Consider the following 18,398-nt stretch of genomic DNA (forward strand, 5'->3'; position numbering starts at 1 on the left):
TAACTCTTATGATGTAAATTTTTATCTTTATAGCATCTCTTTAGTATGAATATTGACTATTTTAAATATAGACCATATAAATTATAAATAACATGTACACACAGGATATACTATAACCCACAATTGCCTAATCATCCTCATTCATATTTAACCCTATTTATAGCTTCACAATAAATGATCAGGATCTAAAGATATGCTAAAATCCTGTGTTTGCAGGAACAATACAGTCATAAAGGCAGGAAATAAACATAACTATTGACAATGCTAACCTACAAAAAGTACCCTCAAAAATGTTTTGTTGCCGGGTGCCCGTGGCTCACGCCTGTAATCCTAGCTACTCAGGAGGCTGAGATCTGGGGATCATGGTTCAAAGCCAGCAAGGGCAGAAAAGTCTGTGAGACTCCTATCTCCAATAAACCACTAGAAAACCAGAAGTGGAGCTGTGGTTTAAGAGATAGAGCTCTCGCCTTGAGCTGAAGAGCGCAGGGACAGTGCCCAGGCCCAGAGTTCAAGCCCCACGGCCAACAAAAAAAATAAATAAATAAAATGTTTTGTTGAAGAAAAGTACTGAATCCTTGGGATCATGGCTATGGACTAAGCCTTCCTTAAGTAAGACTGAGTCTGGGTAGGCATAAAGGAAAAAGGCTATTTTGTAGTGGAATGTATTGTGAGCAAAGCTCAGATGAAGGATATACCTATACCACCTGCCATGAGAAAGCAGAACAGGCCAGAACAACTGAAGGTAGTAAAGAAATCAGAAGTTTTATGGAGTTGCATGGTCATTCTATGGTAGATCTTGGAAGCTATGCCAGGATAAGAAGCCAGACAGAGGGCTGGGGTTGTGGAGTAGTGGTAAAACCCTGTCTGTCATGTACGTAGGATCTATTCCTAGAACTGCATGAACACAGAGTTAAAGCAGTATGTCCCAAATGGAAGAACTGAGAATGGACAAAAAGGAAGTTGGAAAATCCTTATGTAAAAGAAAGAATAAACAATAATAAAAGAGTTTGGCCTTCCAGACATGGTGACACATTTCTATAATCCCAGCATGAGGCTGAAAGTGTCAGAAGGAACAAGAGCTCAAGACAAGCATGGGTTACATATTGTGTTTCGGGTCATCATAAGCTACAAAGCCAGACCTTGTCTCAAAACGAAACAAAACCATAATCAGAATTTACCTTTTGCCCCATAGCTAGCCAAATGTTTAGAAAAAGAGTTCACGTAAATTGAAGAGGAAATAGCTGAGTTCTGCAGGCACACACGAGTAGATGAGTACCTCGGTAGAGGCTGGTCCAATTCTTCATGGTCCTGGAAGGCTGTGTGAAGTACCTCAGCTAGTCTGCTATCCACTTTCTATTTACTCTGACTTTAATATTGTGGTATACCCATAAGTTATCATTTTCTTAACATAAGCAGAAAATACAAGTTTCAAAGACCACATAATAGACAGGTGCTATTATGGCTCATTCATGCCTGTAATCCCAGCTACTCAGGGAGCTAAGATCTGAGAATCCACCCAGAGCAGGAAAGTCTGTGAGGCTCTTATCTCTAGTTAACTAGCAGAAAACCAAAAGCATAGGTGTAACTCAAGTGGTACAGTGCTAGCTGTGAGGGGAAAAAGCTAAGGCCCTGAATTCAAATCTCAGTATTGGCATACACACACACACACACACACACACACACACACACACACACACACACACACACACACACATACACACATTCTGTCTCTGTTTCTTTCTGTTTCTCTGTCTCTCTCTTTCTCTCTCTGTCTCTCTCTTTCTCTGTCTCTGTCTCTCTGTGTCTCTCTCTGTCTCTGTCTCTCTGTCTCTCTCTGCCCCTCTCTCTCTCTCTCTCTCTCCATAATGGACAAGACCTCAGATTCAGTGGGGCAGGGTGGGGGGGTACACTTGACCTAACATGTTTTTAGTGGCAAATGCTACCTACCAAGAGGTATAAACATTCATCAACAGATTTCACTAATAAAGATGTAAGTAAAAACTGGCAAGATATCTATCTGATGTTTTAGAAAAATAAAAAATTAAGGAGTCACTGGGGTAGATGTCAACAGAAGCTAGTACAATTAAAAATGAGGATTCTGAAACAGAAAGTTATGAGTGAATAAAATTAGACCACTAATTAATAGAACTGTATATAATTCCCCAAAGCAAAACTATAAGAGCAATAAAGGGTATCAAGATAAAAACTCAAGACTATAAAATGCAGTTAGTCAGCCAATACGTTTACATGTTTCCAAAAAAAATCTATCCCAGTGGCTCTCCATATAATATGGGAACTCTACCATTTAAGCATTAATTAAAATCCACCCAGAGCCAAAAATGCTCTGATGTCCCTGGGTACATTCATAGAGAACACAGGAAACCCTAACAAAACCCTCTTATTATTTTTTAAAAAACCATTTTGAGTAGAAAGCACACCTGCTGTTCTTGTTTATAGTCTACAAAAGTAAAAAACAATCGCTAGCAGAGCCATTTGGATTCTTCCCATAATTCTCTCTCCTCCCGCTTCCCCCAGATTTTGCCAGAAGGGGCTCAGAGGGAAAGCACTTACTTCCTTTCCTCCAGGAGGGCAATTTCTTTCTTGACTTCATGGTACTCCTCTGCGATTTGGCAGTGCTGCTTGAACACCTGCATGGATTCCACGGAGTCATGACAGGGCGGTAGCGGCTTCACAAACAACAGAAAGAACGAATCAGTTTGTGTCCCTGTATCAGAATTCATGACCAACATAGCATTCTTCTTGTGTTCTTTAGGGGAAGATACTGTATTCTGCACAATCACAGCATGGTCACTCAACATGTGTGTAGCGTCTGGCTGATTCCATTTGACTGAAGATTGAGAGGTGAACTGATCACCCCTACATTCATCTTCTAGTGACATCCACGGGTATCTCAGAATGGAGTCAGAATTCTGAAACCATTACACATCAGTTACCTGTCATTTGTTGGAAGAAAAATGAGTCTGCCATTCTCCTCATAAATTTCACCCTGCCCTGGGGAAGGGCAGTAGTGGGGAAGGATTTTAGCTGCCTGCTTCAATTACCTCTTGCTTTCTAGCCCACTGGCCCAAAGTAAAATCTCATCTTGCAGAATAGAAAGAACCATGTGAGAAAGGCTCTCTTCTGAGACAAGAATCTAACCCCAAGAGATGCTGCCGCCAAGAACATAGAAACTCATATGAAAGGACAGAACTCTGTCCGAAACCGTGAGGCTGAAGAGAGAGCAGGTCTACATTTTTCCTTTTCTCAGAAGACAACATGGCAAAACTTTTATGTCTAGAATAGATTTTAAGAATTCAGTTTAAAAATGGTGATATTTATAGATGGAGAGAAGTTGCATGATTTTTTATGATCCTTTATGTTCTTTTAACAGTTGCACAAAGCACTTTCAACATGGCAATGCATGGGTGCACTGCATCTTGAGCACTGTCACCATTCTGCCATTCTTCCCCTGCCCCGTATATCCTGAGCCCGCCATGCTCCCCTCAAGTTTCCTAGCTCTGCTTTCATGGATGCACATTGAATATTATGACTGTATTCTCCCCTTGATTCTCTCTTCATTCTATCCTCCTCCCCTCCCTAAAACCTCCTATTAAAAAAAAAAAATTCAGCCAAATGGCACGTGTGTTCTCTCCTATGCGAAAACTAGATCTAAAACATAGTGGGACATGATAAATTATACAAGACTGTAGGCACTCACACACAGTGAGACGGAAGGAAGACACACTTAGGGGATGAACACAAAAACACAATGCCTCTATGCCTCTGATCATAGAAAGTAATATTTATCAAAATGAACTCCAGGACATTGAAACAAGAGGATTTTTTTGTTGATCTTTTTGTTTTCACTTCATCTTGTTTATTTATCTGTCTTTAGGAGGATAATGGGGGGAGGGGGTACAGAAATGGAGGGACAAAGGGTGAACAAATGCAGCATAGATACTATGTTGAAAATGAACTGTACAATTTGTGTGTGGGAATTGGGAGAGAGCGAGGGAAGGGGTGACACTGTCCAAAAAGAAATGCACTCTTTACCTGACTTATATAACTATAACTTCTCTGTAGATCACCTCTATAATGACAATAAAAAATACAAAAAGAATGTTTAAAATTTTAAAAATTAAATTCAGTTTAGAATTTAAGGGAGTTTAGAATTCTAATTTCTACATTAGCAATTGCAACTAAAAATCACTATTATATGAACACTAGTTAATTACCTTTTCCTTTCTTTCCTTTTTTTTTTTTTTTTTAAAAATAAGGTGTCACTAAATAGCCCAGGCTGGCATAAAACGTGATATTTCTGCCTCTGCCTCTGTGTGTTGAGACTACAGCCAGGCACCATCTTACCCAGCAAAGTTAATCATCTTTTAAATAGTTTTTCAACCACCTTTTTCAATTACTTATGGAAAAATATGTATGATCTGAGAAATATGAATTCAGTCTTAAATAGATTCATTCCACTCCTTCATTAATAGTCTGTGTGTGTAAGCTATGTATCTCACTAGGTCTTACTGTCACTGATTTTGTTTCAGCAAATTGAAAACGAATGAATTTCTTAGTATTTGTAGCTCTTATATTCTTCGAGGACACAGATTTCTGTGGGTGTCATATTTCACAATACCGCTCGGGATATAATAAAAAGTAAGTTTTACTATCTGAGTGATCAAGAACATGATATTTGCATTTATCACAGGTCATCTATGTAAAGATCTTCTAAAAGAAATCAAACTCTAAATAGCTGTGCACACATACTGAAATGCTACTAATATGTACAATGAACTTATATTAAAGATAAAATTTCAGGAGGTAAAAAATTCTAAGTAGGTTAGGACCGAATTTGCCTTTATGTGAAATATGTTATGACCTACTTTGTGTAAAAATCTAATAATCATAACATCTTCCCTACTACTCATAAGCACAGTCACAGTATAAACTCAGCTGATTGAGACCATTATCCCTGTTCATACAGAAACAACTTGAAAAGTAGTGTACAGCAGTACCACAGTATAACTCATCCCATGAGATGAAGCTGTTGCCAAAGGAATTCAGACTTCTGGCACCCATTGTCTGTGCCCGAGAAATCACCACCCATTCACCAATTTTCACCTGTTATACTGGCAAATTGCCAGGTATCACAGTCAAGGGAATGAAAGCAATGTACCCAGCCAAGCTGTTAAATCATCTGTGCCGTGCTAAAGGATTTGCCTACTGGCAGCCATAAGCTTACACATCCTAGCCTGTCCTTTAGAACACCACAGAGGCCATACTCAGTCAAAACAAGAGTTCAGTATGGGACTTGCCACCTGAGTCAGTCTGAGCCATACATATTCAGCACAGTTAGATAGCAACTGGAGAACGAAGCCATTGCCCAAAGAATCTGAAACTTGGTGTCAAGAATTCGCATGCTAAAAAGAATATAGATGAGAAACGTCATGTAAAAGGCAGAAATGTCCTTTGATGCTGTAATTTAATTTTAAAAAGTAAAAATTAACAAAAATTTTAAGGAGAATATTTTTCTCCTCCCTCTCCTTCTCACTTTTCAGTCCTTTTTTTTTTAATGCCAGTACAGGAGGTTTGAACTCAGGACCTCTCCAACTCACTTAGCTGGGCTTCTTGTTACCTTCCTTCTACCACATTATCAGATTTATCTGCCCACACTCCCTTTGAATTTGGATCCTCAGATCTCAGCCTTTCGAGTAGCTAGAATTAGAGATGTGAGAACCAGCACCTGACTCTGTCCTTATTATTAAGGGAGAGGTTTTTTTTCCGTTCATTTTTTAGCTGAATAGTCTTAGTTGAAGGGAACTTAGGCTATTATATGTAAATAATGTGATCATTCTTCTAAGGATGAATGAGAATTGACTGATAGTTTTTTTAGAAGCTTTTTAATATCTCTTATCAAGCTCTTATCAAGATGATTGTGCAACTTACACCTACATAGTATTATTTCCAAGATTTCCCACAAATAAGGAAGTAGGAGTTTTAAAAGAACAAGCCAAAAAAATATATACATTCTCAATGTTTCAGAGACTGACAACACACCAGGTATCATTTTAGGCTCTGGCTCCTACAAACTTTGTCTTTGCCTGAACTTGGCATACAACATGGTCCCAGTTCAGAGCCCCTCAATCTGCATGAGAACATGAAAGAGTAAGCAAAGAAAAGAGTTCCCATTGTACCACCCACTTTAACATTGTAAAATTATCTCATAAGTTGACAGAGACTGCAGGGTAGGGGGTGATAAGTCGTGTGTGTGTGTGTGTGTGTGTGTGTGTGTGTGTGTGTGTGTGTTGCCAGTCCTGAGACTAGAACTCAGGGCCTGGGCACTGTCCCTGAACTTCTTTTGCTCAAGATTAGCACTCTACCACTTGAGCCACAGTACCATTTCTGTCTTTTTCTGTTTATGTGGTACTGAAGAATTAAATCCAGGGCTTCAGGCATGCTAGGCAAGCACTCTACCACTGAGCAACATTCCCAGCCCTGATAAGTTGTTTTCTGGAGACTAAGTTTCAATTTAGCAAGAGTATGAAGAAGTTTTAGGGACTGAACATGATATAATTAATGTGAATACAATGTGCCTAATGTGAATATATATAAAACTTAATGTATGTATATAATATATGCAATATGACTATTCTCAACTATATATACTTAGACAATTTTAAGTTAGTAAATTTTACCTTGTATGTTTTTGGCTCTAGTAAAGAGTGTTAATGTATAAATGATTTTCTCATCAGACTTTTCTATAAAGCCAACCCAACCTCTGAGGCATTGCTACCAGGACTCCCAATCCAAGGCTTACCCCCTTGCTACCCAACCTCTCCTAAATGTTACTCTTCAAACCTTTCACCCTTTTCAAATCCCAATCTTTTCACTGCTAACCCCAGATGTTGCTGGGGAACTCAAAACTGTCCACAGGTCAGGAGGATTTGTCCTTAAAAGAAAGAGGACACCAGAAGACCCACACCTAGGAAACTTGGCAAGTAAACTTGTGTGTGAATATAGGGTTCTCATCCCAATAGGTATGCTTGAGAACAAAAATATGAAGAAATTTTGGTTTTATACTTATTATTTAAAAAAACAGTACAGAGTAATGAATTGTGTTGGATAAACATTCCAAATACTCCCATTGCTCTATAACATTCTGTGTGTGTATGTGTGTGTGTATGTGAGAGAGAGAGAGAGAGAGGGAGAGAGAGAGAGAGAGAGAGAGAGAGAGAGAGCGCACATTAGGTCCTTGCTGACTTATTGATGGTGGTTCTCTTGTACATTCCTATGACCTCACCAAATAAGAGGCCATCTGTGACCAGCATGTTCACTGAATAAAAGTTTGAGTACTCCAAGAAGTTCACTCTTTTTTTTTTCTTTTTTCTTTTGGTTAGTTGTGGGGCTTGAACTCTGGGCCTGGGCACTGTCCGTCAGATCTTCAGCTCATGGCAAGCACTTTACCACTTGAGCCACAGTGCCACTTCTGGTTTTCTGGTGGTTAATTGGAGATAAGAGTCTCATGGACTTTCCTGCCCGAGCTGGCTTTGAACCGCTATCCTCAGATCTCAGCCTCCTGAGTAGCTAGGATGACAAGTGTGAGCCACCAGCTAGTAGTTCACTCTCTATTATGGAGTTTATAGGATTAAGTAGTGTGACATTTACAACACTGCCACTTGAGACCCTGTGTAACTCATGTTCTGATGAAAACTTAAAGAAATACTTAAAAGATTACATGCTGTAACTAGCTGGAAAATGTCTATTAACCTTTTAATTTCTCTTTTTGGGTAGGGGGGCCTATTACTAGTTTATAGTGAGCAGTTGCATCTGATACTTCTGAACATGGGTCAGTATACTGTGATCATATCCCTCTTTCTGGATATATTATAGTGCCATCTTATCCACCCACTCTATTACTCTTTCTGGAATAAAAGTGACACTATTAATTTCCATTGCTTGATTTTTTGACAATTCTTGTCAGAGAGATGTTCAGTTAATAATCGCATGAAAGGTATGGGTGAGCAATGAATTAAGTGTTTTTTTTTAAATCATTTCTTTTTACATCAGGGGAAAAAACTTCCTTCTTACCCTCTCCAGAACTGTGCTATATTTCCCACACTTCGGGACATAGCTACTCCAGCTACTCGTTTAAAGAAGGAAATGTGGCATTCCAAAGAGAGGAATCCATGGTTGAACAACATGAAAGCAAAGATATTCCTAAGGATGGAGAACAGGATCCCCTGGGATCGTAGAAACCGCTCTGCAGAGACAATTGATGTAATGGCATCCTGTCTATTCTACACCCCGATTTAAGGAAATTATGCTAAAACATTCTCCTAACAGCACCTGAATCCAGCTTGGAAACCTGGATGATGAGGGTCAGAGCCTTGGGGGGGGGGGTCATTTCTCCCTTCACCTCGTTTCCTCCACCCCAGCTTCTTCCCGTGGCTGCCTGAGGATGGAGCTCCAAAGGCTTTAAATTACAGGGCAGTGCCAGCGAGCTGCCACTATCTCTGGTATCCAGCCCAAACCACGAGGGCAGATTTAACTAGGATGAAGTAAGAGAGAAACCGCAGGGTCGTCTTCCAAGAATGCAGCCTGAGCCATGCCACACAGCTGAGCCACCGGTTCACAGTGGACTCGGGCTGAAGAGAGGGCCGGGGTGGGAAGGGAAGCTGCCAACCAGCTCCCAGCACGGGGCAAAGCCGGCTTAAGCATTTCCGTTTTCTACTTGGCTCCTTCCAAACACTCCTGGCCTCATCCACTTAAAAAAAAAAAGTAAGAATTTAATTTTCCTCTCCCAGCTTCCCACACAGATGATATATTTAGGAAGCTGCACATTCTACAGTGGCTGAGCAGACTGGGTATTTATTCCTTGATTCCCAGGGTGATCTGTTGGGCCGGGGAGAAGGGAGTGATGTTCCATTTCAAGGCCTCTCAAAATTAACAAACATATGTCTCTTAACACTTAGAAAAAAAAATACCATAGTCCAGGCTACTTCTTATCAATAAAAACCTGACGATCTTAGAATTTTAAGTATTTTAGGAACTAATTTGTAGAGTGTCTACACTGTAGTACTTGTATTTACTATTACTTACATTGCATAACTTACACATTGTATTACCTTGAAGTGAGACAGATTTACGCGTCTTTTCTGTTGATGTAAGCAACTTAAAAGGTAACTCAAAAAAAGTCTCACACTTTTACAACAATGTATGCCCTAATGACCCCTGACTTGAGTTCTCGAAAAAAAAAAAATTAAAGGTACTATTTCAAAGCTCCAAGGTAGCTATATACGTTTTCTGAGCAGTCACAGGAATAGTGACAGTTATGACAAATGTAACATACATTTCAACATGTGCATGAGAGGGAAAATGCCAACCCTTTCCAGTCCCACCCATGAGCCTTTTCTAGTCATGGTTCTAAATAGGTGTTAAAAACTATTGCAGCAGAACCATGGAATGCTGGGGTTTCTTCCTCTTCTACCATTTGATTTCCCAGATATCAAGTGATGGGTTGATGCCAGTCCCAAGAGAAGTTTCTGGAGAGGCTGTTTGGATAACCAGATATTTAAGTGAAGTTCTGAAATTGTTTATTCATGGAGGTGACATCAGTTTCTGGACTTATCAGTCTGTCTGAGAAAAGGCAAGTTCAGTGTGTACCACAGAGACACCTGCCACTGTCATCTCTGACCAGATGGAAGGACTTTAAGAGGGTTTAGAGCTATTGCTCAATTTAGTTTAAAAAAAAAAATCAAGCTGGTGTCCAAATACCTTGGCCTGATGGAAAGACTAGGGCATCGGAAGCTCAGTATCCCTAACTCAAAACTCAAAAATTCTTCTTTTACTTCATGTCACACATCCAAATGATTGGATCTTAAATATTTCATTCAATGAATAATTTCATGAAGGAAGGAAATTTACATGAATGATTATTGTGAAATTTACATGAACAGATTATTTATAAAAGTAATTTTATGCCAAGCACTCTGCCTGACCTTCTCATTTAATCTCACAATGCAAGACAGATATTGTTACTTCTACTCTGTAATTGAGAAAAGTAAAGATTAAACAGAACAAACAACATGCCTCAATTCACAAAACTACTGTAGAACTAAGATCTACACCCAGACCAGTCTGTGCCAATGCCCATGCTCCAGAACTAGGATTCCTGTGAGGAGGTTTATCATGAGTCACTTATCATCTGGTCTCTGAACTGTATCTGTTTTCAAGTTTAACTCACAACTTACTTATTATCATGTCCTCTGCCTGATTTTAAAACCAAACTTCTCATTTCAAAACAATGAAGAATACATTATAGCATCACTTCAAGTCATAAATAGGCCAGACCACAGTTGACAAATTATAGCAATACCGTGAATCTGTAAGCAGATCCTAGTTTTGACCCAAATCCTGGAAATATGAAAATTCTCCACCTTCCTTCAGAACAGAGAAAGAGAAAGGACAGTCATTGCAAACAGCAGGAAACTGAGATCTGAAGAAAAGTTAATGGATTTTTATTCACCCTTGCGGTGGGTCTCCTCTCTTCTCATATCTTCTAAACAAGTTTTACCCAAATACTGTCCCTGATGGACATGGTGAATTTAGAAACCTAGTCCCACAAAAGGAACCTGTGCAGAGTAGAATCTATCTTCCACTTGCCCTTGATCAAAGTGAAAGCCTACTTCTGAACCTGGTAAGAGATGGTTCCTGTAACACCTACGTTACCCTGAGGTCTCTCACCAAACATTTTGCACTGATAGAGACATCAAGAGTAATGTTTGTCACTGCTATTCTTGCCCAAGGCTTTTTCTGGCTTCTGCTAAAATAGAAGCACCACAAATTACATGCTCCAACATGTTCACATTCTTGGCAAAGCAACTGAAAAATCTTGGGGGTCAAAGTGGTGATAGAGTATCCACCAAATAGATATTTTATACCTTCACTTTATAAATTACCAAAGAATGTGCAACTAGGCTCAGAAAGTCTGAACAAGTTTTGCAAGGTGGTTTTGAACATTTGCGCATGAGAAACAAAAAAACCACTACTTATTGAAGGAATTTAGATAGCTCATATATTCGACAAAAAGAGTTAAGGAAACTATAGGAAGAAAGAAAATTCATGGAGATTAAACTTTGACTTCAAGTTTCTCATTTGGAAAGTAGAGATCTAATAGTTAACATATCGTTGTTGTAAAGAACAAATAAGATTATATATAGAAAAACATCTCATGCCTAACAGGTATTCTATACTAAGAGGTACTCTGTAAGCCTTGGTGGAATCTGAAGGTTTGCAAAGACTGACAATAACCACCTGGTACTGGTTTTTTTTCCCTAAGCCAGTTTTTATAGCTCCAATAGAGGTAATCAAGAAACAACCAGTGGGCTGGGAAGGTGGCTCAGTGGTAGAGCGCTTGCCTTGCATGCCTGATGCCATGGGTTCGATTCCTCAATACCACATAAGCAGAAAAAAAAAGCCGGAAGTGGCGCTGTGGCTCAAGTGGTAGAGTGCTAGCCTTGAGCTGAAGAGCTGAGGGACAACACACAGGCCCAGAGTTCAGGCCCCACAACCAGACCCCCCCCCCAAAAAAAAGAAACAACCAGTCCTCCTCAAATAGTGACAGGCACAGACTCTTTGCTTTGTAGACGAGTTATTCTCCCGTAGTGGACTGGGATTGAGATAGTTGGTTAAAAACCTCTAAGAACCAATATGTGCAACAAAGGCCCTGAATCTGCCTATTAGGAAGGTGCATTCTGTAAATGGATGGTTCACATAAAGCATTTTCTTTGCTTTTGAGACAGATTTACTGTTGTAGAATTGTTTTATAAAAAAAAAAAAAAAAACTATTCTGTGCTAAGCATGGAGACAAGGATATGCTTTTAGATGCTGTTCTCTCTTCTTGATCCTTACTGTCCTTCATCAATCCTTCATACCCTGGGTGTACACTAAAGCTTACAGGCATCAACTACAAACAGGGGTAGCACTCAGCAATAAATGTTCATAGCAAATTCAATCATGCTCTTCATACAATAAACAAGCACTTTTTAAAACATGTTTAAATGCAATTCTGATAACATTCTCTATGTTGGAAAGAGGCAAAGTAATATATTTGAAGAGGGAAACATCAAAACCCTTGAGCCAGAAACTACTCTTTCAAATGCCTACCTCATTAAAGATTAAAGAAGATGAACTGGTCTCACTGGAGTAAAATAATTAAATAGATCTAATTCCTAATACATGTCAAGTAGAATTAAAGCTATAAAATTTAAATGGACCTAGTGATGTTTTCACAGAAAAATCATCTAAGTAACTGTCAGGGGTCCTATGAATTTTGTGCAGAATGGTCCACAAGCCTGGGAAGACCAGTAAAGCTCCTAATTTTAAAAGTGGGGTTTTTCCAATACAAAAGAAAGAGTAAAATGTATTATTCATAATTTGAGGGGGGAACAAGAACCAGCATATATTTTCTGTTTTGTTTTCAAACATGTTCACTCCTTGTTTTCACCTGACTATGAGAGTAAAATTGCTTTGAGGGGTAACAACACAAAAAAGAGGAAAATGGTTACAGGAGGGGAAATGGTTATCGTAGGTTTTGCGTGCGTGCGTGGTGCGTGCGTGCGTGTGTGTGTATGTGTGTGTGTGTGCTGGTCCTAGGGCTTAAACTCAAGGCCTGGGTGCTGTCCCTGAGCTTCTTTTTCTCAAGGCTAGCATTCTACCAGTTTGAGCAACAGTGCCAGCAGCTGTTTCTAAGTCGTTTATTGGAGATAAGAGTCTCACATACAAAATAAAAAAAAAAAAAAATAGAGTCTCACATACCTTCCTGCCCATCTTTGAACCACAATCCTCAGATCTCAGCCTCCTGAGTAGCTAGGATTACAGATGTGAGCCACCAGCACGTGGCTAGTTATTATTTTATATCCCAGTCACATCAGTAACAGGACATGACAATATGGCAACTCCCTGCATCCACACCGTCTCCTCCCCTCCCCCCACCCAGCTGTAAGGACAGAGCCAAAGCAAGGAATATGGCAAACGGTGAGTATATCAAAAGAGGAGGCAGAAAGAGAGGTGGCTTTTTCAGATGTCAGGAATCAGCAGAGCTGGGTGGAAGACTCTACCTAGAGAATATGGGAAGAGGGAAATACAGTGACTGACTGCTGGAGAGGAAATTGTTGGGGATTACAAAACTGTCTTTTGACAGTTGAGTGGTAATCGCATAACCCTCTCACCTTTGGTGCACCTTCCATAATACCTGCACAACTGAGAGTGCTCTGTTGAGTTAGCTTCCTGTTGGAAAAGCTCACAACTGCCCCAGAAATGAGAGCGCTACCAAGAGTCCAGGTCACACTTGGGTTGCTCTGGGTTGGTTTTAAAGGGTCACTCCAGCAATGGAGCACCAGCTCTTCCAACTTCTCCTTATTGCTACCAGGTTATTTCATTTCATTTCACTGGCAGCACTGGGCTTTGAACTCAGACTCGTGCTTCCGAGGCAGGCACCCTACCACTTGAACCATGCCCTAAGTCCTTCTTTGCTTTGGTTATTTTTCAGATAGAGTCTTGCACATTTGCCCAGGGCTGCCTTTTAACCTTGATACTCCTACCTAAGCATCCCCTGTGACTGGGAGTACCACACTTGACTTGTTTTGTTGAGATGGGGGTCACATTAACTTTTTTTTCTGGTCTAGCATCAAACTTTGATCATCCAGATCTCTACCTTCTGGGTAGCTAGAATTGCTTCTAGACTTTTAACCCAGAGGATGTAAGAGCAAAAGCAACCAGAAAGGAGCATACTCAAAACCAGAAAGGGCTACTAGGTATAGGATACAGTGAGAACAGCCCCAACCTGAACAGACAAATTCCAAAATGCTCCAAAACTTTTTGAGTGCTGATATATCGCAATGAAAGATTTTTTTCCACAAAACGCTAGGATGGCTCCCAGTCAAAACACAGGTGCAATTAAAAAAAAAATTTAACCTTCAGGCTGTGTGCTTAAAACTAGATGAAACATAGTTTATGTTTAGAAAGAGGTCTCATCCTTGAGCCATCTCATTATGTATAAGCAAATAGTCCAAATCCAAAAACATCTTGAGATCTACACATTTAGGATAAGGGTTATTTTTGGTAAAGGGTTTTGGTTATTTTGGATAAAGAGATTGCTCACCTCTCCTAAAGGCTTTCAAAATCAGCATTTGGAGAGAATGATGTGGTGATCAAGCAAAATAAATGAGTAAAGGACTCAAGATCACTATGAAACTTGTCAAACTGGACTGTAAAGTTACGTGAATAACTCAAGTGAGGAGTGGCTCAGTTGGGAGAGCAGCAGCCAATGAGCAAAGTTCAAGTTCCAGTCTCAGACAAAAAAAAGAAGAAGAAAAAAATAAAGAACTCAAGTAAATGGCTGACCCAAGATCAGCCTCCAGGTACTTTAGGCAGAATTATTTTCTTTGCCTAGAATTACCATATGTCCCCTACAGCAAATTAAAATGGCAGAAATTAGCCCTTTTCTGAAAAAGTAACAATAATTGGTGTGTTCAACTGAGCTATCATTGCTAGATCATCTACAACTATGTATACAGCTATTTTTCTCACAGGTCAACCCAACCATTTAATGCACAATAATTATCTGTAATTAAAATCTGTTAGATGACAAGAGGCAGACAGGCAGTGGAGATCAGAGGATGATTCCCAAGTCTTGGAAAAAAAACACAAGAAATTCTCTCTGTGGAATTTATTGTTAAATCATTAATCCAATCAAAGCCAAAATTCCAGAAGGCTTGGAGGCAGCCACAGCCTTTTCCCAGCAGTCCTTTTCCCAGGCTCTAGAACTCCTTAAAAAGAGGAGCTGTTGGGGAGGGGTTAATTTATTGAGTTCTAAGTATATTTTAGATATGAAAGCCTTGTCTGTTGTATGGCTAGTGAAGATCTTCTCCCAATCTGTGGGCTTTCTACTGATCTTGCTAGCTACATCCTTTGCCATACAGAAGCTCTGCAGTTTCATGCAATCCCATTTGTCCAACCTTTCTTTAATATGTTGTATTTCTGGGTCTTTATTAAGAAAATTTCAGCCTTTGCCAAGGAGCCCTAGAGTTTCAAGGACTTGGAAAAAAATGATATTAAGTAAAGTAAGCCAGACCCAAAGAACATAGGTCCCATGGCTTCCCTTATTTGTAATATTTAATATGCATCTAGGATAATCTTAGCAGATGAGCAGAATAGCTCAATAGCTATGTACATATGACCATATAAGATGATGCTGAGTGAAATGAGCTCCGAGACATGCACACAAGATGTTTTTGCTTGTTGTTGTTATTCTCAATGTACTACATGATTTTTTTCTTTCTTTTCTTTTCCCCCTATGGTTCATTCCCTGTTGTCACTGTATTTGATTTTGTACCCTGGGCATTGTGTATACGTTGATCTGAACTAGGGAAGGGAAGGGGAACAACAAAATGATGAGACAAAGGACAAAGGAACCTATGCAACAGCAATGCTCACAACACAGTAAGAGAAATGGGGAAAAACAAAAAATAGGAGCCGTGCTACACTAGAAGGTTTGGAAGTCCTGGCGACACAGCCAGATAACCAGAAGAACCCATGAGGACTTCAGCCTGACTCTAAAGTTCTAGAAGTACACAATGTACCCCACTCGGCATCCAGCTCAGTCTCCCCTCTTTGGCAACTCTCTGAGATAATATGGAGGAAATCAACCTTGCACGCCCTCCTTACCTGCAGCTGCTGGTCTAATTCTGGAAAGACCAAAGGAATGGAGTCTTCAGGAGGTGGATCATCTAAAACAAGAACATAATAAAAGTTGGCTTTTTCGTTTGTTTGTTTTTGTCTTATAAGAGCCTCTTTGCAGGGACCAGGTTTGTACCAATGCGGTTAAGCGATCAGTATCTGGTGCTGAAGTCATTTTCATTACTTCATTTGGGGAAAGACAGAATGTAGAAGAAAATTTGACTTGTTTTCTATATTCACAAAGATATGGGTTACATAGCCTGACCAAACTTAGGGCAAAATTTATATGTATATTTTATGTGTATGTATACTGGAATCTTCACATGTCCAATCTACTAAATCTCCAATTAAAAGCTACTTAATATACTCACATTGACCAAAACCAAAAATTATGACACACAGTATAATGCTTTAAACAAGGTGTTAGTCAGGTAGCCAGAACAAGTTCAATGGAGCAGAAGAACACAGTAGTGAACACAAGCATTCCGCTCTGAATGCCTGCAAGTGCTGAAGTGTTAATGCTCTTGCTGTCTGCTCTTACCACAACAAACCAATAACAGGCAATAGACCAGGAACTCATTCTGGGTTCCACTGGGTAGCAGGAAACAACTCAAACAGGGTATTTCTTCCTGGTATACCAGGCAGCAGTTCCAACCTGCAGCAGAACCTGTCTCTGTTGAAGGAGACCCTGAGCCCCAATAGCTGTGGCAGATCTGAGTGTCCACAGATCCGAGTGTGGTTCTCAACAGGTACTTAACTCTCTCTAAATCAAAAGATACATCCTTGGAAACAGAGGCCTACTCAAGTGGTAGAGCACCAGCCTTGAGCATAAAAAGCCAAGCAAGAGTATGAGACCTTATATTAAGTCCAAGTACCAATGCATACATATGCACGCACGTGAGCACGCGCGCCGCACACACACACACAAACACAATGCATTCTCGGTAGCATCTGAGGAAACTTGACAAAAAATTGGCTTGAAATATCCAAGCCACCTCCAGCTCTCTTCAGTATAGTTTGTTGACATATAGATTGTTCACTCGGCCCTGAAGCCAACGAGCAGATGGGCAGAACCTCTGTCTCTCCAGGATAACTGGCTCTGAGGGACCTTTGTCTATTTATTTCCAATTCCTACCCCAATACATGACTATAAGAATACAACATAACCCATACTCCGAGAATAATTTAAAAACAAAAGCCATTTTAGGGACTGGGAAGGTGGCTCAGTGGTAGAGTGCTTGCCTTGCATGCTTGAAGCCCTGAGTTCGATTCCTCAGTACCACTTGAGCGCTGGCCAAAAAAAAAAAAAGCCACTTTAAATTGTAATTAAGCAAGGAAAGGTCATTGCTTTTATAGTATCATGAACATAATTGAATTTACTGATAAAATGGACTGATGTTCTTTTTTAACTACAGGAAATGATTCAGGCTGTACACAGTGAAGAAACAAGTAGAGTCATTTTTCCCATCCGAGGAGGCTTGGTTCTAGGACTCCTCCACCAAAATCTGAGGATACTCAGTTCCTTATGTAAAATGAAGTATTTGCATGTAACGTAATCGCAGCCGCCCCTCCCCCCCCCATATGACTTAAAATCACCTCTAAGTTACTTCCAACACCTACCCAATGAAATTGCTGATGTAAGCTGTTGTACTGTATACTTTAGGAGGAAAATGAAAAGAAAACCTGCTCAAGTTCAATACAGACACAGTTGCTTTTTTAAAAATGTCTTTCATATGGATGAATCTGAAGATGCAGAACTCACAAATATGGAGGGCCAACTGTATTCACTCTTATCTTACTGACAGCACAGTTGAAAATAAAATGTGGTACCCAAGGCATTCTGGTCTTCTAAGGAATTACATCTCTTTGAAGATAATCACCAGAGAGATTTAACAACACAAGGATGGTATTAACCTCTGCCAAACACCTCAAGGGGATTGTCAGTTAATAGCATTTGGTATATTTTAGTCCAGCACATATAATAATACTCTCATCTAAAAGTGGCTTAAAATAACGGCAATAGGTCACAAAGCTGAATCCATTCTGGACCTGCACCTGTGCTTCTCAATGGATACCCATGGGCTTGCTGACATTGCTTAACTGAACTTCACAGAAGGTTCATTTCAGGCTCTTTGAATGCTCTTTTCTTACTCAGAAGCAAAGAAAAAGAAATCTAGCCAATGACTGTGACTCTTCAAAACCACTCCATCACTTGCAAAGAACTGAACAAAAGACAGAAATATCCACTGTCAGTACCAGGCCCATTACACAGTATGCCTTCATTGTTGAGATTTATTACTGTACTTTGTAAAACTGGTGCATTTCGTTTACTTCGGTACAATTTCAAAAACCTAGACACCATGATTATTTTAGGCTCTTCAGGCCAAGGCCAAAGGAATTTGGCACAGGTAAAGAGGAACATATTATAGTTTGGCATCCCAACCCTAGTAATCATAGACGAGTAAGCACTTGTTGGAAGGCCAAACCACTTCCGTAAAATGCCTCACAGACAGGGTGTTCTAGAATTCAACAAGATACTCAGGAATGGAGCTCAATGCTTCCTGACACTTAATCCACCAGATCCTCTATGATGTTGTTTGCCCATTGACTTTCCTATAGTAATGTAAATAGCAAATCCCTAGTATGTCCCAGAATTA

The 18,398-nt window shown here is 39.8% G+C and overlaps 1 protein-coding gene across 2 annotated transcripts in view; it reads right to left on the bottom strand.

Moving 5' to 3' along the window:
* The window catches only part of Map3k7cl (MAP3K7 C-terminal like), a 72,107-nt gene that overhangs the window by 8,905 nt on the left and 44,804 nt on the right, over nt 1-18,398 (bottom strand). For both annotated transcript variants that reach the window (XM_042676949.1, XM_042676948.1), the window contains exons 3-4: nt 15,730-15,791; nt 2,572-2,687 (exon numbers count right to left, since the gene is read on the bottom strand). In XM_042676949.1, coding sequence (XP_042532883.1) covers nt 2,572-2,687; nt 15,730-15,791 — 178 coding nt within the window. The remainder of the gene's footprint in view (nt 1-2,571; nt 2,688-15,729; nt 15,792-18,398) is intronic.

This window comes from Dipodomys spectabilis, unplaced genomic scaffold (genome assembly GCF_019054845.1).
Source record: "Dipodomys spectabilis isolate Male_0828 unplaced genomic scaffold, ASM1905484v1 ptg000032l, whole genome shotgun sequence".
In the NCBI taxonomy this organism is placed as follows: domain Eukaryota; kingdom Metazoa; phylum Chordata; class Mammalia; order Rodentia; family Heteromyidae; genus Dipodomys; species Dipodomys spectabilis.